Source organism: Ilyonectria robusta (assembly GCF_021365365.1).
Source record: "Ilyonectria robusta strain PMI_751 chromosome Unknown BGZ61scaffold_8, whole genome shotgun sequence".
In the NCBI taxonomy this organism is placed as follows: domain Eukaryota; kingdom Fungi; phylum Ascomycota; class Sordariomycetes; order Hypocreales; family Nectriaceae; genus Ilyonectria; species Ilyonectria robusta.
In genome coordinates this window covers 1,680,331-1,704,895 of record NW_025764442.1, presented here as the reverse complement: position 1 = coordinate 1,704,895, position 24,565 = coordinate 1,680,331, and the positions used below count along the sequence as shown (strand labels likewise).

Here is a 24,565-nt window from a genome sequence, read left to right as displayed (position 1 = left end):
GTTTTGTCAATCAGAGCAGCAGCCTAGGATGTGGTCATGACGAAGAGTTGCACCTAATTTTGCCCATCTCTCCCCGAACAAACATTTGCTCATCATCGAGTTTACGTAGACATAGAAAACTTATTTCGAGAGCCATGTGTCGTCTTCACATTTCATCAACTCCTATTCTACATCTCTACCCCGGGGCATTGAACCGCCTCTGATTGTACTTCTCCCTTCGACTTTGAGGTCCGTCTTTCTCCCCAGTCCTGCCCTGTCATGTCATCCTCTGTTGCCCTCTGAACGCCGGAATTTCGAAACCTGGGTTCCCGTACATGTGAAATCCCAATACACGCGCCATTCTCCAACACTCCAAAAAAAAGAAAACAGGCCATGCTTGGCCAGCAATGCTCCACAATGCGAAAATTAAGACAAAGGAAAGAAAAGCAACGGAATCGTCAAGGAGTGCAGACAGGCACAATTGAAGAAAAGGCCGGAACAGGGGGTTAGGTGAGGCCCTCTGCAACTTTTTGAGGGCTCCGTTCAGACCGTTCATGAATATCGGCCAGTCGGCTTTCAGGATAAGAGCGCCATGCTCTCTCCGTCCAGTGCCTGGTTCCAATGCGACCATCGTGATAGGCGCGTCTTTCAGTTGTTAGGTTTCGGCCATTAAGCACCCAATTCGCTTACGGCGAATGAGGGTGTCGTCGGCTGGAGCGAATAGCCATGAGTGGGGGTCTTAGCCAGCTGAGCCAGGCTCTCTCGCTCAGCCTTCTCGCGTTCGCGTTGGGCCTTTTCGGACTTGGTGATGCGAGGTTTTCTGGTAATTGAGCCTCCTCGGGAACCTGGACCACCACCACGACCAGATCCAGCTCCGCCTCGGGTCGAGGCTCCGCGGCCACCGCCACGACTTCCTCGGCCGCCACGTCCGCGCTTGACGGGACCATCGTGACTGCGATTTTGTTAGCATTTGAAGAAATGATACGGACACCATAAGTACATACCCAGCTGCAGGCTTCTCTACCTCGGGCACCAAGGGGCCCGAGTAAACAAAGAATCCATCACGGCTAGCCGCCGCCTGAGCCTCCCAAAGGAGCTCGGAATCATCCACAAAGTCGTCGTCTACGTCGTATTGGTCCTCTTTGAAATTGCGCTTCTTCTTCGGTTTGGCTTGGGCGTCAGGACCGCTGGTGCCACCATTGTCCCCATTTTCGGGGTTGCTGCCCTCGGCATCGGACAAGTCCACCGACATCTCGTCGCCGGATTCACGACCAGACTCGACCTTCTCCAAAGAAGCAGCGGCAGCGGCAATTCGAGCCTTTCGGTCACGGTTGGCGGCCAAGCGGGGATGCAGCGCGTCCCATCCATAGCGGTCTTCCGCCATACGCATGAAATTTACATACTTGTTCGTCTCTCCTGCTTGAATTGGAATGGTGAGGACAATGGTCGGTGTTTGTAGTTCCTCGCCGGGTTTGGCCCTCCCAAAGTCGAGAATAGATCGTCCCTCGCTTTCCTGCAGGTCATCTAGGTTGTCCGTCTTGGGAGTCGAGACACCCGTGTGAGGCTTCTGCTTAGGTGACACCTTCTTGATGGGCCCGTTGGAGATTGTGGTAAAATTTGACTCCTTAATAACAGGCCGCTGCACAGGAGGTGGAGGCGGGGGTGGGTTCTTAGCAACCTCCGGGGCCAGAGACCGCGATGATGGTGTTGGAGTTGACACTCCTCGAGCGTGGTTGGAAGGTGAAGGTGGCAGCGAAGGCTCCTGGGGCTGGAATCGAGGCTGGGTCGAGGCAGGCTGGTACGTGGTGTGCGTATGGTTAGGTGACGAAGTCGGAGGGGCTGAGGGCTCGAGCAAGCTGGCAATGGTGGGGGAGCGGTTCGGCATCTGAGTTGGAGCTCTGGGAGAACCAGCAGCAGATCCATAGGGGTTGTGAGAGACCATTGATTCGCGGACGGGGTCGATCTTGCCACGAATAGGATCGTAGCTCTGGCCGCTTGTGCGCACGGGGACGACAGAGGTAGTGGGCGGCGAAGACTGCGGCGGTGGCTGAGGAGGGTCGGAGTTCAATATATTTTGCATCGACCCCGGATAATGTTCGCGTTTGGGAATCTTGGGAGAGTAGCGCTGATCGGGCTGATGGGGATGATGTTGCTGCTGCTGCTGCTGCTGCGGTTGGGCGGGTGATAAGGCGGTCATGTTGGAGACGTCCGAGACACGCGGCTGACGCGAGGCAATGGCGGCGAGGTTCTTCGAGTCTGAAGGTACATCAGTGTCGGTATCGGTGGCGAGAGCGATTTTGCGCTTTCGTTGGATGGGTTGGATATTGGAGTCGCGAGACTTTCGGGGTTTGCGGGTAGCCTTGGAGGCGTCAGAGCCGTCAGCGTTCTTGGGCTTCACCACGGAGCCAGGCTTGCGGCCAGGCTTCTTTCGTGGCACGCCGGCAGCCGTCAACTGCACCCATTCGTTGTTGACCAAGCCATATCTTCTGAGAGGGCCTGTAGCAGGTTGAGGTGGCATTGGCGGCGGCGGCGGCTGGCCGGCTTGCTGCTTGTTGTCGTGGCCGACGACAATCTCCTCCATATCGTTACGGGTACGGCTACCTGGTTGCCGCGACGGAGAGCCTGGTTCTGAAAGAGACCCTGAAGGTGGCGACGAGAGCTCACCAGCAGATGAGTCGTATCGCGACATGGACGTGTCGCCAGTCGCGGTCATACCGAGGCAGGGAATTCTCCCAGGGTGGTCCCTTAATGCACCAAGGCGCGAAGGTGCCAATGCTCCGTCCGATGGGAGACTAGCGCGTGAGAGATGACTCGCCGGGTGCGGAAACAGAATTCATGAGCAGCGGGCGAGAAGAAATAGAATGATTCAGTGCACAGGATAGGCGGCAGTAATTCACACCCGAGTTCGATGTTGCATGAGTGGGCGATGCGATGTGTGATGAGTGATTGGTGGTTGGCGGTTGGTGGGCGCGGCGCAGACAAGGAAGGTGCGGTGCTGCAATTACAATACCTGGGGAAGGTACACAGCGCTGCACAATTGCCTTGGTCAGGTACCAAGTACAGTAGGCGAGTGGATGGCGGACTGCGCGGCCGGGAACGTCGGCGGGCTGTGAGTGGCCAGAAAGCGGGACTGGCGAATGGTGGAGCTGCGACTCTGAATAGCCTCACGACGCTGCGTCAGGCGACGACAACGGCGGTCGAGCAGGTTGCGAGGGCGAAAAAACGGCCCGGATGCGGGGGCCGGACACTTTCGAGGGCAGCGGTAGGCACTGCAGCTCCGGGCACAGCGAACGGTGGTAATTTAGTGATGGTTCGGATGCGAAACGGATGCCGAATTGATGGATTCGACGAAATGCGGCCAGTTTACGCACGATGGTTGTTGAAGAAAAAGGCGGGTGGGAGGGTTGGGAGGGAGAGGGAAAAAGGGAAAAGGGAAAGGAAATGGGAGATGGGGATGGCTACGTTTTTTTTCGGGACGACAACATTTCTTATTTTCTGGCGGGAAGGAGAAAAACGGGGCAAGCCAGCAGCAGGCAAAGCAGCAAGCTGGTGCTGCTACATGCTGCTGCGCGCGCACGACACCGGCACGAGGAAACGAGAGGGGGGCCGGACCAGCATCATTCTGGCAATGGGAAATTTTATTATTAAACGCGAATTAAACATCGGCCTCGGCCATCTGGGGCGGGTGGAAGGTCATCAGCCAAGGATCAAATGTGGATGTGGAAGTGGGAAGGGGGAGGAGGAGGGGCGGAGGGAACGAGACTACTTCGTACCTTCGTACACGACCAGGACGCAACAACGCCATGGCGGCCTCAGACCAGGCCGCCGGTCACAGTTGATACGGTATCAGATGGGCCGCACGGATTGGGGAAGGAGGATGGGAGGGGGGCGGGCGGAGGGGGGGTGGTTGTTGGTCAAGTGTCCGGAGTATGGCAACAACAAGACGAGAGAGCGAGATATTGGGGGACAGCCGGGTTTAGCGGGAGCGGCTTTGTCGGCTGGCAATGGATAAACCCAAGGGAAACCGTGTGAGAGTGGCCGAGAAGCACGGACAGGATCAGAGTACTACCTACAAACACCAGACATCGGAATCGAAGCCGGATTCCCAAGGCCAACACGACATAGGTAGTGAGCGCTGAGCTCCAAGCTCCGAGCCCCAAGCGGCAACGTGCAACATACAGTAGCTACCCGGTCCTGCGAGCGAGGGTGCGTCGGAGCGCGGGTGAGTGGGTAAGCGTGGGGAGCGGGCCAGGAATAACAGAAGAAAGGGTACGTACCACCTCCAGCGTGCTTCTGGCCCAGCTGCCCGCGAGCCAGGCTCGGTACCTGTCTGGTGATGGCCCCCTTCAAGCGTGCCGTCAGCCAGAGGAACCCACCCCGGGGCGAATCCCCCGGTCCTCCCTGGGCGTCCTTGTGCTTCCTCGTCTGGTTCCGTGAACGTTGAACCAAGCTTAGGCGCGGCATGCCGACAGGGATCTAGCGTGCTGGGCCGACAAGCGCGGCTGCAGCCAGGGCCAAGCCAGGTCCAGCCACAATGTCTTTTTTCGGGAACTCCCATGTGGCTGTGGCTGGCTGTACGTACTCGCTGTGATCAATTGCCATGATTGAGACACCACGCTTTCGTCTCTCGCAAAATTAAATGGAGTGGTCGCCGTGTTGGGCCGCTGTTATGTTGTTGTTTTAATCGTTCTCGCGCAAGTGATATCCCATCCACGTCCCCGATCGGGTGTTGTTTCCCGCGCCGTCGTCCAACGTTTGTGTGATCGTCAGGTGTCCCTTGTTGGTTGACCCTGCCGTGCAGGGGGACCTAGCGCTGGGCCAGAGCACATGTCGGCATTTGTCCCTCAGCGAATGGGTAATGAGCAACTCTGTCCGCCCATTCTGTGACAAGATGGTACCAATCTGATTTCCGATAAAAGCCCAAGTTGGGGTTACTGCACTGTGAAAACCCATGTCACCAGTGCCACAGTAACAAGTCGGAATTATCTACCAATCCCATACTCCAACTCCAACACGCGCTAGGCTCACTCTCCTCAACACTCAAGACACCTCAACTCCGCTCAGTTCCATCAAGGGGGGACCAAAGGTCCTCTGTGAGACCCCGTGAATAATTGCGCTGAGGGAGAGTGGAACAAATACTACCAGAGGCATTCGGCTGTCTCGCTCTGCTTCAGCACAGCGGGTTTGTAGACCTATTGTTGGATGTCTTGTTTGTACCGACCCCCTGGACGCGGAGTACAGGGTACGTATCAGTGAAAACCCCTGTGGCGTTCTGTTTCTGGAACTCCGGGTTGAGGAGGGGGATCGATCGGCGCTAATGCACCCAGCACCCCAATTAACCTGTGGCGGTGCAAGACGCTTCAGCCCCGGGAATTGCTTTTAACGGACCCTGAATGGAGCAAAGAGGCGCGGGAGTAAACAGGGGATGAATTCAAATGGATAAACCAATGAATCAAGAGCACAATTCATTTACATTACCATCATTTTAGTTTTCTGCGGGGGGATAAACAGCATTGATTCCCCTGCGCTGCCATTTCTCATATCCTTTCCATAGAAAAGCCGACAAAATCCCGCGGCCAGGTTTCAGGAATGCATTCCACCAAGAAGCATTGATTGCCTAAGCAAAGCCCGCATTTAATCGTCTCACATCGGCCGACATTGGCGAATAATGATGCAAATCGTATCCGCCATCCCACAATAGGAAGCTGACTAGTCAATTCGGTATTCACTCGCCCAGAAACCATCGCCGCTGCGTCGTCATATCTGCTAGCGACGGAACTGCTCGCTTCGAGAGTCTTCTTTTGGAGGCCCTCCGTATTACACGTGGCGGGTGCAAGGCGATGCCGGGCGGATATGTCCGTCGCGGCCGCTGGAAAAGGTGGGGTCATGCTGAACTGTGCCCCACCCTGGATTTTCTCCGCGCCTCCACTGAAAATAGACCGTGACTCTGCCATCAAGACGTCGTCACTGTGACGAAAACACCACGCCGCCATGGATCCGTCACTTCTCATCGGAGATATCGTGGAGCGCGATGCTGGCGAAAAGAAACCGGTTCAGTTCACCGACCACCCCATATCGTCAACCGGATTCCCGCAGCACAAACGGCGGTGGAGGTCTTCGGCCTTCAAGCAGCAGCGCGCCGCGCAAGCGGCCGGTGAGGAACCTGCAGCTCGACCCAGGCCGCAGAGGCAGGCCGCAGCGAACAACGTCCAAGATGCTTCTCAGCCGGGGGAGTTCGAGGCGGTCGAGAGGAACCGCATCGACCGTGAAAATCGTCAGAAGCTCGCCAGCATGAGCCCTGCCGAGATCGCCCAGGCGCAAGAGGACATCATGAGCGGCTTGAATCCTGCTCTGATCCAGAAGCTGCTCCAACGTGCTAATATTGAAGAAACCTCTGGCCCTTCTCCGTTCGACCCACCACCCTCCGAGGTTCCCGAAGTATCACAACCCCCGCCCGAAATCAAGGTTGTCGATACCTCGAAGCCAGATACCCCGAGGGTTGAGGCGCAAGATTCTCAACCGGCAGAACCAGCCAAAGAGAGCACTACCTCATCCAAGAAGATCGCAGACAATTACGACGAAGACCAAGCGCCATCTCAGATACCCCCAGATCTGTTCCCGATTACCGATCTACCCAAGACAACGCACTTCCCGGTGCCACCATCCCTACCCGACCTCGATCCCTCCGATCCAAACTTCCTAGCTACCCTTCACGAAAAATACTTTCCCAACCTCCCGGCCGACCCAAGTAAACTTGCTTGGATGGCACCGATCCCGACCAAGGATAGCCCAGCGGATAAGGACTCCCCGTATTATCCACACCCTGAGATTACAATCTCGGCATTGAGATTCGACTTCTCGGGCCGGTTCCTGTCTCCACGGGTCAGCCGATCCATCCCGTCATCTAAAGGCTTGCACCACCACGGAGAGGCCCCGGAGGCTGCGGGATACACCGTCGCAGAGCTTGCGCACCTGGCCCGGAGTGCAGTGGCGGCCCAGCGATGCATGGCGTATCAGACGTTGGGAAGGATCCTCTATCGCCTGGGACATGGCGAGTGGGGCAAGACTGTAGATGATCCCATTGCCATGGGTGTGTGGAGTTCGGTCAAGAAGGGACGGGTTTTAGAGAGTCTAACAGAGGCCGCCATGAACGAAGGCGGGCACAGAGGTAGTCGTGCATTTGCAACGGAAGCTCTGTGGCTGTTTGAAAAGGGGGGCTGGAAAGAGAAATTCAAGGGACGGTAAAGAGGCGATCATGCGCGCAGGGGGATAATGATAATGATAGATTCCCTGTCTGTTATCCACAACCGACTGTAACATTATGACAAAAAGGCCGACTGTCACGGCTGGGTTTGCTAATTGACGACCTTGGTCATGGGCGCTCATCACGCTAGCAACAACCGAGCGAGAAGCTGAGCCATAGTCACAACCATTAAGCGCGTGATTGGGACTGAGGCGAGCCACAAAAGCGACACGATGAATGAACAATTCCCATAGAAGCCGAGTGGCGCCTGCTGGTTTAAGCAGAACTACTGCAGTCGGCGTAGCCCAGCTGCAACGGGCTTGGAATGGCAATGGCCGTTGGATGGCGTTGAGCGTGCCACGTAGCAGACTGGCACCTGAATCCGAGCACAATGAAAGTCCCCAGCATCGTGTACGGAGGGACGGACGAGCTAGGTGAGCTGGATGAGCTGGTGGGGTGGCATCACAGTCAGCCTGTAATCAGTTGGTATTCAGCTCTGAGAAGCCCCTCCACCAGTGAGTGTTTCCCCACAGAATTAGGAGGCCGCTGCCAACAGACTACAGCACGTTAACACGGGCAGATAGTCCAATAGGATAGATCAATGGTCAGATGATGTCTGATAAGCTGGAATCCGCCGGGCGCAAATCACTGTGAGTCTGATCGCTCTCGGTCATGTCAGCTCTGACATGTGTCCCAAGGGAGATCAGATACGATTCAGCACCAGAAAGAGGGGGAGAAATACGTTTTCATGCACTCAGGCCCGATAGCGAGATTGAGTTGGCTTCTGTCGTGTTGCAGCCCGCGGCGAGAGCGGAAGCCGATCGGAATCACTCCTCTTTCGCAGACACGCGATATGTCTGGGAACAACGCATTGCATTGTGCAGCAGAGTCAACCGTCTGTCACGTCTGGGATTTGCCAAAGCCGGTGTCATGCCGCATGGACACGCCTCTTGAAATGCCATCTCAGGCCCCACAGATCCACGGGGTCCATGAGCTGTGGCTTGAAAGGGCATAGCCCGGGATCAGGCATCGATTAGGATGGACGCTGTGTGAGGCCCTACGGGCAACTCACGGGGGCGGCACAGCGCTGATTGGCTGCCGGAGACCCCTAGAAACTCTGGCAGTTGGGCCTGTGGGCACTGTGAAGGCTCCTGACAGTCCCTGAAGGTCCCCGGAGGTCCCTGACGGCGTCCCCAGGAGGCTTTCCGTGGCTGCTACTTGGCCTTGATACGTACCTCCCGCTGTGTCGTTCGCTTGGTGTTCGCTTGCGAGGCTGAGTCATGGAGGGAGTCTGCGGCGTGCACAGAAGTGCACAGAAGGGATACCAGACAGTGCAAGTGTGGCGCGTGCGCTTTTGGTCGTTGCCAGTGAAAGAAAAAAAAAGACAAAAAACATCACCCTCCGCCCCCGTGGCCACGCTCCTCTCCTTGTTCTCCCTCCAGCCCACAGCATCACGGCACTGCCGCGCCAATTCCCCCTCCCCCCTCTGGGTGCTTGCCGTCTTTCTTCATCCTTCTCCCGTCATCTGTTCTCCCTGTTTTTCTCCTTCCGCAGGTCCAGGCTTCGTATTCCGACAACCGTTCCATCGTGACGTTGACGTTTGCCCGCCTCACGCTTCCGCTTCCGCTTCCGCTTGCGCTGCTCGCCTCGCCCGCCACCACCTTGTTGCTCAGCGACGACTTTTCCAACGCCCGACAACAACCATACCGGACGACCGCTTCTCACAGCGCGCTCGAGCTTTCAAGCGACTCTCGCCGACATCGTTGCGCAGACCCGACCGGCCACTTTCTACCAAGGCCTCTCGCCCCTGCCAACCTCAAACACGCCCTTGGGTACCGAGCCTGAGCTTCGCGCCCATCGACAAGACCAGGAGAAAGTGCAAACGACCTCCTCGAGAACATTTGACCCCCGACCACAAACAAGACCCGCAAGACACGAGATACTGTGACTTTCACTAGCCATGGCGTCTCCGCTGCAGTTTGCCTACCGAACCCAGAAGACCATCGGTGTCTTTGACGCCGCGCCCGTCTACGAGCCTCTCGCTGGGTTCACCAAGCCTGAGGGCAACCTCCGGTGCTGTGCCTACTCTCCCTGTGGCCGATACTTCGGCTGGGCCTCCCCCGAGATCGTCAGCGTCGTCGACGCCTCTACCGGCCAGGAGATTCTCTCCCTGCCCCTCATCAACGTCTACGAGCTCGGCTTCTCCCCCCGCGGCAGCTTCGTCATCACCTGGGAGCGCCCAGGCAAGGACGAGGCTGGCGATGCGACCAAGAACCTAAAGGTCTGGCGCGTCGTCGAGGAAGGCGTTGATGCTGCTGACAAGCAGCCGCTGGCTCGGTTTGTCCAGAAGCAGCAGAGTGGGTGGAATCTTCAGTACACCGCCGACGAGAAGTACTGTGCTCGCCTCGTCACCAACGAGGTCCAGTTCTACGAGAGCCACGACCTCGTCAAGGTGTGGAACAAGCTCCGGGTTGAGGGTGCTTCTAACTACGCCCTCGCTCCCGGCACCCATAACCATGCGGTTGCCGTCTTTGTTCCTGAACGCAAGGTTAGTAAATTTCACAACTGGTCGCAATTTTGTCCATCCCTTGCTCACAATCCCTACAGGGTCAACCCGCTGCCGTCAAGGTGTTCAACGTCCCCCTCTTCAACAGCCCCATCTCCCAGAAGACCTTCTTCAAGGGCGACAAGGTCCAGCTGAAATGGAACAAGCAGGGCTCCAGCCTTCTGGTCCTTGCCCAAACCGAGGTCGATCGCTCTGGCAAGAGCTACTATGGCGAGACCACGCTGTATCTGCTGAGCACCACTGGCGCATTCGATGCCCGTGTCTCCCTGGATAAGGAGGGCCCGATCCACGACGTCTCGTGGTCTCCAAACTCGAAAGAGTTTGGTGTCGTTTATGGCTACATGCCAGCCAAGGCCACCATCTTCAACCACCGGGCCGTCGCGACGCACACGTTCCCCCTTGCTCCCCGAAACACCATCACCTTCTCCCCGACTGGTCGATTCGTTCTGGTCGCCGGTTTCGGCAACCTTGCTGGCCAGATCGACATCTACGATCTGGAGAAGGACTTCCGCAAGGTCACCACCATTGAGAGCGGAAACCCCAGCGTGTGCGAGTGGAGCCCTGATAGCCGCTATCTCATGACTGCGACTACCTCGCCGCGACTGCGCGTGGACAACGGCATTAAGCTGTGGCACGTCAGCGGCGGCATCATGTACAACGAAGATATGGTCGAGTTGTACCACGTTGTTTGGCGCCCGCAGCCCGCGGACCAGATTGCCGGTGGTGACCCGCTCACCCCCGTCCCGTCCCCACACGCTTCGGCCGCGACGTACTTGGGCACGGTCAAGACACCCAGCAAGCCGGCGGGTGCCTACCGTCCTCCTGGCGCTCGTGGCCTGGCCACGCCTCTGCACTTCAAGCGCGAGGATGAGGGCGGCGCTGCCCACCTTGTGAGCAACGGGACCGCCAACATCGGTCCCAACGGCTTTGGCCGTCAGCGCCGCGCCGTCCCCGGTGCTGACTTTGCTGACGCACCCTCTTCGGGTGGCAGGACTGTCCCTGGGGCCGAGCCTATTGGCGATGAAAACTCGTCCAAGGCAAAGAACAAGAAGAAGCGCAACAAGAAGACCAACCAGGGCGAGGGTCGACCCCAGGGCGAGCCCAACGGCGGCGCCAGCCTGGTGCCTCCTCCCCGAGACTTTGGAGCTGGTTCCGGAAGTGAGGGACGCAGCCCCGAGCGACGCGGAGGGCCCGGTGGTAACAACAACATCCACCACAGGAGCCAGTCCCGAAACAACGGTGGCCGCAGCCGCAGCAACACCCACCGTGGAAACGGAAATGGCAACGGCAACTTTGCCCCTCAGCAGGGTGGTTCCAATGCCCCTGGTGCCGATGCTTCGCAGAACCCCGACGCGAAGAAGATCCGCAGCCTCCAGAAGAAGGTCCGCGCCATCGAAGACTTGGAGATGCGTCTGGCTGGCGGCGAGAAGCTGGAAGACACTCAACTTAAGAAGATCAACACCAAGTCTTCCGTGCTTAAGGAGCTGGATCAGTTGGAGAAGGAGAACTGATAGCAGACATTGACTGCTTGCTTCCATGTAGCTCCCATCAAAAGTGACACTTTGGCGTTCTCTCTTCGGGGAGGAGTTGCATATTGGGAATTAGGAAGAGAATGGATTGGGACAAGGATCAAAATGCGTACACGATGCTGCGTCTGCTTTTCAGATGTACTCGTTGGACAAATTACATGGTGTGAATAGGCTGGCGTCACATACCTCGCCAGGATCATGGCCTGGTCACGATTGGATGGAACAGGCCCGGACTGTTGAAGACGCCTACTTTAGGTGGCATGGGTGAATAGTAGACAGAAAAAAGACAAACGAATGAATATCACAACTCAGGATCTATGTTACCAATCTTTGTGAATGCTTGCTCTTCGGCTAGCAACAGGGATCAATAGGTTATCCCTTTTCGGCAATGAGGGGGAGGGGCACTTCCCCGCGGTTCTTACCCTATACTCAGCCCAACATTGAGTGGAAGGCATTGGCCGCCTTGTATTCCATATTAAGCTAAGAATAATGCCCTTGTGTGTTTGAATATGTATTTGCTGAGCTGGTAGCTACTTTGGGTGCTATTGGAGTGTGTATATAGTCAAATTGTACTTCAGGGACATGAAACTGACGTCCGTAGTTCCAAGTACAACAGGATGATGAGAGAATCGCAGTATCGGAAATACTTCTCATTAACGTACAGACAATAAAATAACAATGGACATTGTAAACTGCACAATTATTACAAGTAGCAACATTGCTGGATAGTGTATCGAACTTAATCTTATCCCAAATTGAGAACCCCAACAACTAAAAAATGCGTGAAAAAGTGGGAGTAACGACCCCACACACACAACTCTCACCTTATTAGGTTGTAATAACGAACTGCAACCTCAACAAGCAAAGCCTCGGTTCGAGGCCCGGTTAGCTCAATCGGTAGAGCGTGAGACTCTTACGAGTACACACATCTCAAGGTTGCGGGTTCGACCCCCGCATCGGGCTGTTCCTATAAACATCTTCCCAGAAAAGGGATTGAGCAAATCTTTTTTTGCATTTCGCGACGATTTTCGGGTTGTGGGGACTATACCATCTGGCATGTGCGAGGGGTCCTGTGCTCTGTCCCTGTGCTTGGGATGCGACGTCATAGGTACTCACGTGGAAATTCACCTGAGGCAGTCTCAGCAAAGTATTGGCTTGCTGTCCTCACTCGTGTCTCAGACGATTCAATGTCAAAGCTCCTTTTTTGCCCTCCTCAACATTCTACCCCGGATTGTAACAAAGTGGTATCATATTAATATTAAACTTTTGTACGCCGACTCATACGCTGTCATGTCTATTCCAGCCGTCTTGCTCATGACAGTGAAGTCCCCTGCGTGCTACACTTTGAGTGTCTAAGAGCTAGCGGTCTTCCCCTGCTCCGATGTGTCCGCCAGGTTTGCCAAAACCCCTTCATTCGTCTTCTCACTAGCAGCCTCCTTCTCCCTTCTCTTATCAAGCCTCATCTTGTGCTTGGCCCTCTTGGCATCAATCCTGTCCTGGTCCTCGCGCAGTTGACGGACGGCCGGGCTCTTTGCTCGAATCCTGGCCCCGTATCGCCAGAAGATGAATGGAATCGGAATCATGGCGACTTCAAGCAAACCCAAGAGGGTACCTGCCCACTGGGGCGTCATCGCCGCATACATCTTGGGTCCAGCCAAGGGAAGCGTGGCTCCGAAGATGCTTCGAATAACGGCATTACCCGCCAAGGCGCTCGCGGCGTAGATGTTGTATGTGCCCGCAAGGTAGTTGGAACCATAGATGAAGCTGAGAGTGTTTCCTGCGCCAAATGGGATGCCAAAAGCAATGGGAATTGCCCAGTGGATGGTTTTCGGGAGGCACGTCCACGAGAAGACAAGCTGGCCGATTGGGGTGAGGACGGATCCGATGGCCATGACCAGTGCATTTGCCTCGGGCTGGACGCGACCAGTTACGGGATCTCGTGGCTGAGAGTTGATGAGCCTTCGAAGGAGAGGTTCAGAGACGATGGCAATCATTGTTCCAACACCGATGCCAACAAACGCAAGACCCGACATGCCAGGGTTCCACCCACGATGCTGCGAAAAGACGATCGGGTATGCGACGAAGCAGAGGTATAGGATACCGTAAATCACGGAGATCCTGTCACCAAGTTAATAATCAAGAATCGGATAGGATGCGGTTTGGCACAGTGGGAGTATCCCTGGCCTTCTCCAGGAAGTAACATACCAGATGTTCAAAAACCACAGGATGGGTTCCGTCGCAAAGAGAACAAAAGGACGGCTCAAGTTGATCTTTATGAGATGGACCGATGACACCTTTTGGTCATATTGGCACCACCAACGAGGATCATCCATCTCTTTGCGGAGCCGGGCCGCCTTTTTCTTGAGAATCGCTGGGTGGTAGGTCTCCTTGCAGGTCGCCATCATGAGAGTTCCGACACCGCCCAGAATCAAGACGATCCAGTTGTCCCACCGCCAACCTAGATATTGGTAGACAAATCCTCCAATAATGGGCCCCAAAGACGGTCCGTTGAGCGGTGCGATCGACCACATCGACATGGCAAGAGCCAGGTACTCCGGGTTGGCAATATCGACGATACTTCCGGGGCTGTTGGATATCATGGCAGCGCCAAAGAGAGCTCTGGAGCGTTTACGTTGTCAATCGGGGTCCTCCACATTAGGGTGAGGGGAGCAAGTGCGACTTACCCGACAAATCTCACAACAAGAATCTCCGTGAGCGAAGTCGCGAGGGCACATGGTATGACGAGAATGCACCAAAGGACCAAGCAGATCATATACACCGGCCGTCGACCAAAAAGCTCACTCATTGGAGCAACGACAAGACTTCCCGTGGCGAGACCGAGCAGATAGGTGCTCAATCCCAATGTGGCTGTGGTGGTGGTCGATCCAAACTCGTCAATCAAACCTGGAAGCGACGCCGTGTAGCAGGTGCTGTACAGAACGATGACCCATGTCGAATACGATACGGAAACGGTGATCCAGGCGCGGTACCAAAATGGCCAATTCCTGGGATTCTCTGGGTCGCCCTCCTCGAAGATGACCTCAAAGTCCGGTGGTCGGGAGGCCGCGCTCGCTATACTGGTGCCGGTCCTGGTGTATGTGATGGGTTCGCGGGCCTCGCGCTCAGCCTCCGTCTCGACATCTGGGGTGAGCGCATGTTCTAGCGCTTCATAGATGTCTGATTCGTGTGAGCGCCGTGTCGCAAAGCTGCGGCGACTGCGCTGTGTGTCGGCTGTCTTGATGGGCTCCAAGACCGGCGAGTCTGTCGAGGAATAAGAGGAAGACGAGGTCTCAGGGCGAGTCGCTATTGACCCCCTCTCAACATCCCCAGACATGGTGCTGTCCGTGTTGCTTGGCAACTTGTTGGGTTTCACGACTGAGACTCAAAGAATCAGATAGGGGATTCACGCCACGAGCAATCAGTTGCCATGGATTTCAGACAAAGGACGACACAGAAACGATGACATCCAGGACCTCAAGAGCAGAAACAATCAGAACAGGATTAGTGATAAGACAAGAACTTGGCGCTGGATTAGTCGGGCATTGCGAAAAGATTAGCAGCACCACTGGACATCCCTGGTCTCCCCTAGGCCGACCGATGCGGCACCGATGCCGAACTCGTTAGTCGTCACTCACGCAATTAGCGGACATAGCATCGGGCATTAATTACTGGAGCACTTGGCATTGAAAAGTGGAGGCACCCAAGTCTTTATCAACGCCTTGGTGGAGTGAGAGTGGAGGGTATCTCTGGTTCCATCCACCATAAAAAATCTTTGCCCCACGTTTAGCGAGGCCTGAAGCTACGAAACGGATAGGGGCGGCAAATTCTTGTTCCTGGGAACATGGGATGCTGAGATTGCAGTCTTTCAGAGTCCAGGGTGTTCGTCAGGGAAACGAATCCCGGTATTTCCAAGGGCGCGTATGGCCGCAATGGCGATGACGCCAGATGAGGAGGGGACTGCATCTTGCCGAGGCCGACCGGCTATGGCAGCAATTGGTGCAATGTGCACGCAATTGCTCCTTTCTTCGTATTAGCAGTTCGAGACAGCTGACGGCCTGCTCACATGGACCTAGTTGCACTGCATACGCATGTTCCCTGCTCAACTCCATTGGCGGATGGACGCTGCCGCCGCTAGCCTGGTAAAAGGCCGGTTAGTCGCATGTTACCATCATGATTGGCTATCTTGGTGTTTTGAGCGTCCAGAATTGCTCAGGTGCCGATCCTGCAACCGACTCGGTGCCGAAATCCGTTTTCGGCCGGGACCTTGAGGCTGATCTAGGGTGTGCATGAGTACGGAACCGCGATTATCAGCTGCCCTGCAGGTATCGGGCAAAAATCACTCCATGACTCGGGCTGAGGTAAGACGATGAGTCGTGGAGGGAAGATGAGTTCGGTGGGTCGCTGTGAATTGATTGCGGATCAACGCCCGATTCGTGCTCGTATTGAATTCTTTTCGTCCGTGCCGTTATCTGGGAGTTGATCTCGGATCGGAGACGCTCCGTTAACGGCGTGAGTAAACGGCATGATCCCGACAGAAGCTGTGGATCAGATGAAACAACAGTATCCACCAAGGACCCCTATCGCAATTGAGTTGATGCAGCCCAAAATACTTACTACAGGCGGGAAGTCTCACGCCGAGCATTGCTGTTGTTCACTCGATGGCGTCCGATGTTCATGCTGGACCTATTTCCGTGAAGAAGAATTCGCGACCAGAGGGAGGCTAGCAACAATGGAGCCCTCTGTGCTGTTGCGCACTGGAATGTGATTGAGCTAACAACGGTGGGAATTTAAGATCTGCTGAAGAGATATTTCTTCTGACTCATACATGGAACTCTGCTAGCATTTGACTTGGCGTACTTGAATCATGCGCAAGTACTGAGTGGCAGAGAGGAATCCCGAGAACCGTCGCCGATTTACGGCCCCACACGGCCCCGATCTGCTTAGCCGCCGAGAGGTGTCGAGAACTACTTCTGCCCTACAGCGTGGGGCACGATGAATCATCAGGGATGACAGTATCGTGGTGGTATCAAATCGAGGCAGGCCTGTCCTGGAGAGCCAACCAAAGCCGGCCATGCTGATAACGTTATCCGGTGTAAAGCTGGGGAAGTCTGGGGTTTATCTGTGATACCGCGAAGATGCCCTGTAGAAGGAGGATCCGCTCCACTCTGTCACATCACTCCGGGACTGCTCATGCAAGTTATCGCGAATCCAATCAGTTGGAGTGTATGTCAAGCGTGCTTCACAAGGGCTGGCCAGCAATGGTGGAAACTGCTTGTCTCAGGAACTGGAGGCGTCTTTGGTGAGCTTGTCCGGACCACAGAGATCTATTAGAGATGCGTGCCCCGCCATTGGATGGATAAGAGAGGGAAAACATATAATGGCCACAATTCAGCGCTCCTTTGACCCCAAAGTGTCGGAAGAAGATACGAAAACTTGAGCCATGGCAGGCGATCGAGAGAAGGGCCCTTCAGTGCACGAGGTGGACGCGGCCTATAGCAAGTGGGAGCGTCGCCATGTCGAAGAGGTGGAAATTTTCATAACCTATTTCCTCTTCGAGCTTCGAGGTGCCCACGACGCTGTCCCTGTGCTGGGCCGGTCCCAAGTTGCTCCTCAACAGCCTTGTGCTCAGCTGGGGCGCCGTGATGCTCGGCATGGGCTGGGAAAATGACTGGCGTGTGATCGTCGTGTGTAGGATGCTGATCGGCGTGTTTGAGGCTGGGCTTTTGCGTGTTGCATGTATTTGCTGAGTATTTGGTATCAGCGGTACGAGGTTCAGCAGCGGTATGATGCGTGTGGCCTCCTGAAGGGATGAGAGAAGCTGACTCGCGATTAGAATGGCTTTTTGGTACATGATCAACCTGGATGGTGCTGCTCTTGACGGCGTATCACAAGAACAATGCTGCGCGATACTTTGGTAAGCTCGTCTGGTAATATACAATACCAATTAATAACGCAAATAATTATCTTCCTTGGCGTCTCAGGCTGTAACACAAACCTGCCGACCATCATCGCCTTCCAGTCCAACAATATACGTGGGGCCTTGCGACGGTCCATCGCCAGTGGAGTGCAGATGCTCTTCGCAGCCATCGGAGGTGTTTACGCGTCGTGCACCTTTATGCGGACCGAATACCCGACGTACCGGACCGGCGGGTGGTGCGGCGTGGTGACGCAGTTCTTGCTGATTGTGCTTGTTGTGTTGATGTACTGGTGGTTTAAGAGGCAGAATGGCAAGGCGGATCGAGATGGGGTGGCAATTCAGGATGATGGTGATTATAGATATATATTTTAGGTAGTAAGTCTCTGCGTTATGTACGGAGAGTATTCAAGGTGGGCAGTACCAAATTTTGAACCATATTAAATCATCGTCAACCTAGTTCCTTTTTTGTTGGCATCACAAATTGATGTATCCCGTCTACGCGTTTGCTTCTATTTTGTCTCCTGCTGGACTGGCTTCTCCGGCCACCAAATCATAGCAGTGACAGTGACACCTTCACCGCCACTCTGCTTCGTACCCTTTGCATTGACCTTACCCTTGCCTAAGGTGATCTCATCAACCGTCTCGAACCCAAAACGCGTAAACTGTTGCGCTGAGTACTTGGTTGTCGCCTCGAGCCAGATCGGCTTGTTGACCTTCCGTGCTTCATCCAGGAGCCTCTCCACCATGGCTGCTAGGAGTCCTTGCTTGCGGTGCGAAGGGTCAGTCGCGGTGATAAGGACGTAGAAGCAGTCACGAAGCTTTGGGCCCGGGAGGACGGTTGCCTTGACCTTGTCCACGGCTCCTAGGTAGCTGAATAGTAGGCGCTGTTACGATATGAGCCATATTCCTTTGGCAATCATACGGCAGTAAAGGGAAGACGAACAATTGTAGGTTTAATCCCCCCAGAAAGAGTCGCTGAGATACCGTCAGACCGCCAAATGGTGCCGAGACCGTCGTACTTTTGCCCCGGCTCTGACACGGCCATGACGGAGCCCCAGTCGCGGGCATCGAGGACGAAGCCGCCGCATTCAAAGGACGAGCGGACGACGGAGCGGATCATGGCCCAGAGCTTTTTGTGACGCTCCTCATCATTGGATTCCAGGAAGATCCACGCGAAAAGGGGGTCATTATAGAAGGCTGGGACCATAATATTGGTGGTCTTTTGGAAGGCGTTGGTCCATTCTGCGCCTGCGGGCTGATGTTAGCTGCTATAGCTCTTCCCTAAGAATTCTGCATCGATCAGCGAACCTTTTCGGTGCAGGCGCACCTCGATTGGTGCCTGTGTCGCCATTGTTGGTGGACGTGGAATGTGTAGGATGGTTGGAGAACGCGTGACGTCTTAGTACGAATTAAATTGCCTGGCGTTCCCGACAAGATTAAAGGTCTGATAGCGACGCCAGCATTGCCCGATAGATCCGAGCCGGAAAAGCAAAAATAACTATTCGACTTTAAAAGAATAATTCAATTGAACACGTAGAGATGAACCGCTGCAGTAGTTATTGTAACGTTAGTCAAGCTGATTTATACTGTGAAGTGGTGATGATGATTGCTTAGTGGCGAGGACAATTATGCCCTGCAACATCAGGGAGCAACGACAACAAGCGCTCTCACCGTGAATATCGACTGATTGATGGGTCGAATGCGGATGGAACATGATCCCTGGCTGCTCCACGTTGCATTTATTTCGGACAATTCTCTTCTGGTAGTCGGCGCCCTCTCGATGCGTACCACCATCCTCATGCCTTGCCTCGTATTTCAAGCAATCAACATCCACGTCACTGCTAATGCTGACATCAACAGCATGATGTAAGTTTCTCCACCTGAAAAAAATATACACAAACAAGGATAAAACAAAACCTTCTCGCTTGGTAAATTGGGTAATGACACGCTAGACACTGCTGGTTTGTAGGTCAACACAAGCGATACCGCAAACGCAAACATGGGTGAGTGTACGCTGTCCCGTCAAATAATCTCATGTTTTGCCATTACGCAATTCAATCACTCTCCCATAGTATCACGTAGGGGTCTAAGACAAAATCCCAACTCTCCACAGTCTTGGTAATTTTAGCACATTTTATGTCAACTTGTGAAAACCATTGAGGCAAGGCTCTGGAGTGACGAACGGTGCTGTAAGTAAGCACTCCAGCGGTACCAATCTGCGGCGCGCCGCACGGCCCCACCGTTCGGAACCCTAATCGGGTAATTTCTCTCACCACCGTCTCCACACATAATATCACGCCGCCGCGACCCCATCTGAATGCGAATAACTCGCGCAAACTTCCATCAGCGTAATTGGTTTAGTGGTAAAATTCTCCGTTGCCATTCGTGCAGCGTCGGGGAGCCCTGGATTCGATTTCCAGATTACGCATTCTCATTAAAGCCGTCCAACTCTGGGCGGCTTTTCTTTTATGTCTTTTCTCCTGGCTGGGAGTGTCTCTGTACCAGCCATGAAGCGACTCAGCGTTATGCCCGTCCACCAACCAAACAGCGATAATAGTTGGGTGGTAAATTTCTCCGTTTCTATCTGAATAAACCTTGTTTTTTCTCTTTCTTTCTTTTATCCCTTCCGTCAGGATAGCGCATGTGCTAATAAATGAACAACTTGAACTGCACCAACAGTCAACAAGATGTGCGTTGATCATAGCGACATAGTCTACCAGGCATAGGAGAGACTTGTTGGTTGTTGGATCTGTGAACATCGCTGCGTATAACAATATATTTATTAAAATTTCCATTGGCTGAATGGTAAGATTTGGTCATGTGCTGGGATGCCATCCAAGCGGTTGTCTCACCATCGACTCCGATCGTTGGGAGACCGCCGAAGGTGACGCTGGCGGCAATTAGAGTATGTATCATGGAATCTTTAATAGTACCCAGCGCGTTATTGCTGAGGATCACCTCATCTTCCCTTCTCCTGCTCGGAGGGGGCGTTGAAAGGTATCTGGTGATCCAAAAGTTCATCCAGTCACTGGCGTCTTCGTTGGACAAGACCCAATCCCCGCCCGCGGTTGGAGACTCCTTGGCTCTAACCGAATGGCAACGGAGAATTTTACCACTAAACCAATTACGCTGATGTGGTTGTGAGGATGCATCCCCACTTGATGGACGGCTGGCGGCTTGAACTGTGTGATATCGGCGTCGACGTAAGAGAAAGAGAAGTACATGCTCGCATCGCAATCCTTGGAAATATTAACTAGCACCATCGGGTACTATTTAGCCCTTTGGCAACAAGATTGGTGCCAGTCCTCAAGACAGATTGATTCATGACCCACTAATCGCACCGGTCGTGACATACACTCTCTCATCATTCGACCTTTATATCACAGCTTCTCTCTCTTGAACCGATACTTAAGTCATCAGGGCAAATGACGCGCCGTGGGACTGACCACTATTTGATTTAGTTTCTCCATGGCTATTCTCGATGAGTTCCTGGTGGGCACTGAAATTGGAGAGACCCTAGGCGCGGCACCGCTCTTTGGCCATAGCCCAGATAAAAGGTTTAATCTCTTGGCTTATTCACAAAAAGTTCACTGAAGTGACACTTCAATGAATTCTTTTCCCGGCTTGCGGAAAAGACGCAACCCTTGCTAAATGTCGAGGCTGCGGCGTGGAAGGCCGTGACTTCCCTTATTCCTTGAACTAGGTCTTTACTAGGGAGCGGAGAGCCAAGATGCAAGGTTACTTGACAAATGCTCATGTGCGGAAGCAGTTGGCGGCGGCAGGCCACGGCAATTCGACAATCCTAAGAGGCTATAAATAACCAATTAGGTGACTTATTATATGGTTATTTTATTTCTAAACTTTTATTTGTATTTGTTATTTTACTTTATTCTTATGTTTTTATTTTACTCCAAACAGGCCACAAGTTGGGAAAGAGTTCCATGTAAACAGCAGTTGGGCAGACCTGAATAGAGGGCAACATCATACTTCAATAGTACTCTAATTGCCACTAGAGTCAGGAGTCGGCGGTCTCCTGATCATCGGAGTCGATGACACGGCGGCGACGGCGAAGAGTTTAGTTTTGTTGTAGTGCTTGAAAGGTCTTGAAGAAAGTGGTGGTGTCGTTGTTGAAAGAGTAGAGTTCTGTTCCGTTCTGTTGTGTGGGGTTGAGTTATTTGCAGTAGTGTGTTAATAAAGCAGCTCATCTCTAAAGAAATTCTGTCGTTCTCCTTTTTTTAGTGGGCAGTAGTACACATCTTAAGAGTCTTAAATAAATAACTCAGAGGCACCGCGCACTCAACTATCTGCATTGATTCATACAACCCCATCTCCTCCACCCATTAACAAAACACCTCGACACTGGCACCTGGCAGCCAGATGGCACACAACCCCGCCATCATTCCTTTGCAGTCAGTGAAGAATTTTCTTGTGGTTGGCTACCTATAAAAGCTCCTCTCATTCTGACATGCCAGAGAAACTTTCCTTTCCCACAACAACACCACATGTCAGACGGAGATATGGACCACAATAACGCTACCTTCAAGAGGAGTGATCATTCCCTTTTGCCATAGAGGGGTTGCGACACTAAGACTGTTGCTTCCTGCATAACGAATTTCTTAACCAACGAGAATGCAGCTCAGCTCAGCAAGCAGGCGAGGTCATCGCCGGTAACACACAAGTTTTACCGAAGGATGTTTGGAAAAGGAAATCTCGTCATCAAGTCTGAGCTGAGTTGGGAAAGGTGGTGGATTCTTGCTGCAATCTATGGCTGGACAGACCCCAGGCTGTCTGACGCATTGCATGAGTTCGATCGGCAGTTTGGAAAGCCCGTCAAAGGCTTGGCCTACCCTGGCGCTCCACCAAAGCGCCATGTACCATCACTATCAGATGATGATAATGTGCCGGTCCCGATAACTCCTGCGCAGCCGGATAAGCCAAAGAGGAAGAAGAAGAAGAAGAAGAAGAACCAGCGCATCATTGGTAACGATTCTCTTGCGACTGCAGACATGGCAACTTTTGGTGGCCATCTGGCAGCACTTCCGTCAGACATTGTTGGTGATGCCGCCAGCGCAGCGAGTCATGAAACAGAGTTCCAGCTGCTGGAGGGAAGATTCACCTTTGATGATCGTCAGGCCTGGGGTGAGCAAACCTCCGAACTGCAGACAACACATCGACCGGATTCCCTCTTTAGTACCATGTCAGACGGAGATATGGACCACGATAACGCTACCAGCAAGTGGAGTGATCATTCCCTTTTGCCGACTGGGATTGCGACATACCAACCTATCCTCTCTTATGCCGCAAAAGCGTGATACTACAACTCTGAAAGGGTTTCCCTATGCATCATCTAATTCAACAAAGAAGTTCACTTATGTCCCAACCGGCAGTCCAGGATCGTACCCAATCGCAAGTTCTTACACCAAGCCTGGCCACACAAACGCCTATCATCCATCATCCGTCCATAACCCGGCTCCCAAGTCTGACACCGGCTCAGCTGCTGACCGTTTCGGCAAATTAGCTCTGGATCTTGTCACCGAACCAGCTGTTGAGCCCATCACCGAACCAGCTGTTGAGACCATCACCGACCTAGCTGCCAATTATGTCACCGAGTCAGCTGCTAAACATGTCACTGAGCCAGCTGTTGAGCCTGTCGCCGACAAGAATCTCCAGAACCCCGTTGAGTCAATCCAGACAGCGACTGTTATAAAGGAAGGCAAAAAGACCAACGACAATCCTAATGAAGGAGTTTAGGAAATAAACATTCAAGATCAGAGACTTATTTTTAGTGTTGACTTATAATAAGAATTATTTACCTTGTTTTTCTTATTTATTTTATTTATTTTATCCAATTTAATAAGGAAGGTAATTATTCAGTCTGGTTTTATACTACCCAACGTACATATATCAGAAAAGGCAATATAGGTATCAGAAGTCAGTTATTGCAGTCCACGGGACTATTCTCGATGCTGAGAAAAATTACAATTGTCAAGTCTCTGTAAGGCATGATCATATAGCCAACTTTCTTTCGGGCGTCATTGCGTGGCCGTGTCGACCACGGTGGCTCCACGTCGGTACAATTTGATGAAGAGTAACTTGTGTCAACCTGGTGCAGGGACAACGTCGTGGGCGGCTCGTGGAAGTTGGCGATGAAGCACATGGGCGGGATGGAGTAGCGATTCCGATGCCTGCTCGAATGGCAACATAGAATTGAAGCTGGTATCCTGATCCGCTTCAAATAAGATGATGTCTGGTCCGTTCTGGAATCGCGGACGACGAAAATTTGTGTGTCATAATTAATCTACGCCGACGCCATGGAGGGAAGTGCAGTACGAGAGAACCAACGACACCACAGCGCACTTGGACATTTGCACTATCAACTTTATTCAACCTTCACAACTAGATAAATGGTATTTCAGCCTATTCTTTAACCTTTACACTGCATTAAAGTCCCTTCGTATTGGCAGCAGTCAGAATTCCAGGACATAGTCCACATGAAGCTCCCATGATATTCAACAATGCGGGTTTAGCTCAGCTGGGGTATGTTACCACATTATTCCCCATTCGAGATTCAAAAACTAACCTTCACTGACAGAGAGCGTCAGACTGAAGATCTGAAGGTCATGTGTTCGATCCACATAAGCCGCAAGTGCTATCTTTTTGCCGGGCTCATTCCAACGAGCAGAGTCCTTGCGTTGACATCTCAGCCAAGGCGAGCCATCACTGGGCCTTAGTTTACCGATGCTCAGTCTAAAGGGATTCATTTTTACTATCCAATTTCGTCCAACTCTTCACTTTCCTCCATAATTTGTAGTGAGTTGTGGTCGATGTGTGGGGACAACAAAAATTTCGTCTAGACCCAGTTTGCGCGAAGCCCTCGTGCTCAACTTCGTCGACCAAAAGTGGACCTTTCCAACATGAGCGTATCGTGTCTAGACTACACGAAATTCTCATGCTTAGGCTCTTGACTGCCTCCCGTCGTGTGCTAACGCCTTCATGGCTAGAAGCCTCGAATGAATTCGGCTTTGAAGTCTGTCCATTCAGTGGACTTGAGTCTAGTTACGAGAGCTTACAGCCAGCAATTGCACAAGATATATCTATTCTTACCATTGAAGTCTATCGATCGCCATTCAAATTGAGTACAGGCTGATCCGAGAACACTGGTGAACTGCCCAAGTCATTCTTGACAGCTCATGCCCTTTAAGTTGAGACATTTGCACGAGGGATGCAACACCAACAAAAGCCAGATACAATCAAGGTCGGAATATTCGGTTGGTAATTTCCGTCTGCAGTCTAGCAGTCAGCACAACGAACGCATAATCCCTAAACATAAG

General features: G+C 53.2%; 8 protein-coding genes and 2 non-coding genes across 10 annotated transcripts; 7 read left to right on the top strand and 3 right to left on the bottom strand.

Moving 5' to 3' along the window:
* Window positions 1-648: 648 nt before the first annotated feature.
* BGZ61DRAFT_477388 (uncharacterized protein) lies at window positions 649-2,692 on the bottom strand (the record flags this gene model as incomplete). The annotated part of the gene is made up of 2 exons (XM_046248888.1): window positions 649-931; window positions 984-2,692. 2 exons carry the CDS (start codon window positions 2,690-2,692, stop codon window positions 649-651), a joined length of 1,992 nt encoding a protein of 663 aa, XP_046105679.1.
* Window positions 2,693-5,694: 3,002 nt separating this feature from the next.
* BGZ61DRAFT_227068 (RPAP1-like protein) lies at window positions 5,695-7,495 on the top strand. The gene has a single exon (XM_046238178.1). The coding sequence runs from the start codon at window positions 5,971-5,973 to the stop codon at window positions 7,222-7,224; it is 1,254 nt and encodes a 417-aa protein (XP_046105678.1). The 5' UTR covers window positions 5,695-5,970; the 3' UTR covers window positions 7,225-7,495.
* A 1,687-nt stretch (window positions 7,496-9,182) lies between these two features.
* Window positions 9,183-11,299, top strand: BGZ61DRAFT_477386 (eukaryotic translation initiation factor eIF2A-domain-containing protein; the record flags this gene model as incomplete). The annotated part of the gene is made up of 2 exons (XM_046248887.1): window positions 9,183-9,770; window positions 9,830-11,299. 2 exons carry the CDS (start codon window positions 9,183-9,185, stop codon window positions 11,297-11,299), a joined length of 2,058 nt encoding a protein of 685 aa, XP_046105677.1.
* An 897-nt stretch (window positions 11,300-12,196) lies between these two features.
* On the top strand, window positions 12,197-12,280 carry BGZ61DRAFT_t109. The gene has a single exon. It is a non-coding gene; the product is annotated as a tRNA-Lys (tRNA).
* Window positions 12,281-12,669: 389 nt separating this feature from the next.
* On the bottom strand, window positions 12,670-14,651 carry BGZ61DRAFT_350942 (major facilitator superfamily domain-containing protein; the record flags this gene model as incomplete). The annotated part of the gene is made up of 3 exons (XM_046240286.1): window positions 12,670-13,435; window positions 13,523-13,936; window positions 14,002-14,651. The coding sequence occupies 3 exons, from the start codon at window positions 14,649-14,651 to the stop codon at window positions 12,670-12,672; spliced, it is 1,830 nt and encodes a 609-aa protein (XP_046105676.1).
* Window positions 14,652-15,775: 1,124 nt separating this feature from the next.
* On the top strand, window positions 15,776-16,117 carry BGZ61DRAFT_227036 (uncharacterized protein). The gene has a single exon (XM_046238177.1). The coding sequence runs from the start codon at window positions 15,840-15,842 to the stop codon at window positions 16,080-16,082; it is 243 nt and encodes an 80-aa protein (XP_046105675.1). The 5' UTR covers window positions 15,776-15,839; the 3' UTR covers window positions 16,083-16,117.
* A 694-nt stretch (window positions 16,118-16,811) lies between these two features.
* On the top strand, window positions 16,812-17,606 carry BGZ61DRAFT_517357 (uncharacterized protein; the record flags this gene model as incomplete). The annotated part of the gene is made up of 3 exons (XM_046252330.1): window positions 16,812-17,098; window positions 17,151-17,231; window positions 17,299-17,606. The coding sequence occupies exons 2-3, from the start codon at window positions 17,180-17,182 to the stop codon at window positions 17,604-17,606; spliced, it is 360 nt and encodes a 119-aa protein (XP_046105674.1). The 5' UTR covers window positions 16,812-17,098; window positions 17,151-17,179.
* Window positions 17,584-18,652, bottom strand: BGZ61DRAFT_450478 (uncharacterized protein). Its single transcript, XM_046245742.1, has 3 exons — window positions 18,543-18,652; window positions 18,178-18,482; window positions 17,584-18,118 (listed from the first exon to the last, which is right to left on the bottom strand). The coding sequence occupies exons 1-3, from the start codon at window positions 18,583-18,585 to the stop codon at window positions 17,744-17,746; spliced, it is 723 nt and encodes a 240-aa protein (XP_046105673.1). The 5' UTR covers window positions 18,586-18,652; the 3' UTR covers window positions 17,584-17,743.
* Window positions 18,653-19,580: 928 nt separating this feature from the next.
* Window positions 19,581-19,662, top strand: BGZ61DRAFT_t110. The gene has a single exon. It is a non-coding gene; the product is annotated as a tRNA-Gly (tRNA).
* A 2,263-nt stretch (window positions 19,663-21,925) lies between these two features.
* On the top strand, window positions 21,926-22,985 carry BGZ61DRAFT_477382 (uncharacterized protein; the record flags this gene model as incomplete). Its single annotated transcript, XM_046248886.1, has 2 exons — window positions 21,926-22,373; window positions 22,564-22,985. The coding sequence occupies 2 exons, from the start codon at window positions 21,926-21,928 to the stop codon at window positions 22,983-22,985; spliced, it is 870 nt and encodes a 289-aa protein (XP_046105672.1).
* Between the last annotated feature and the right edge of the window lie 1,580 nt (window positions 22,986-24,565).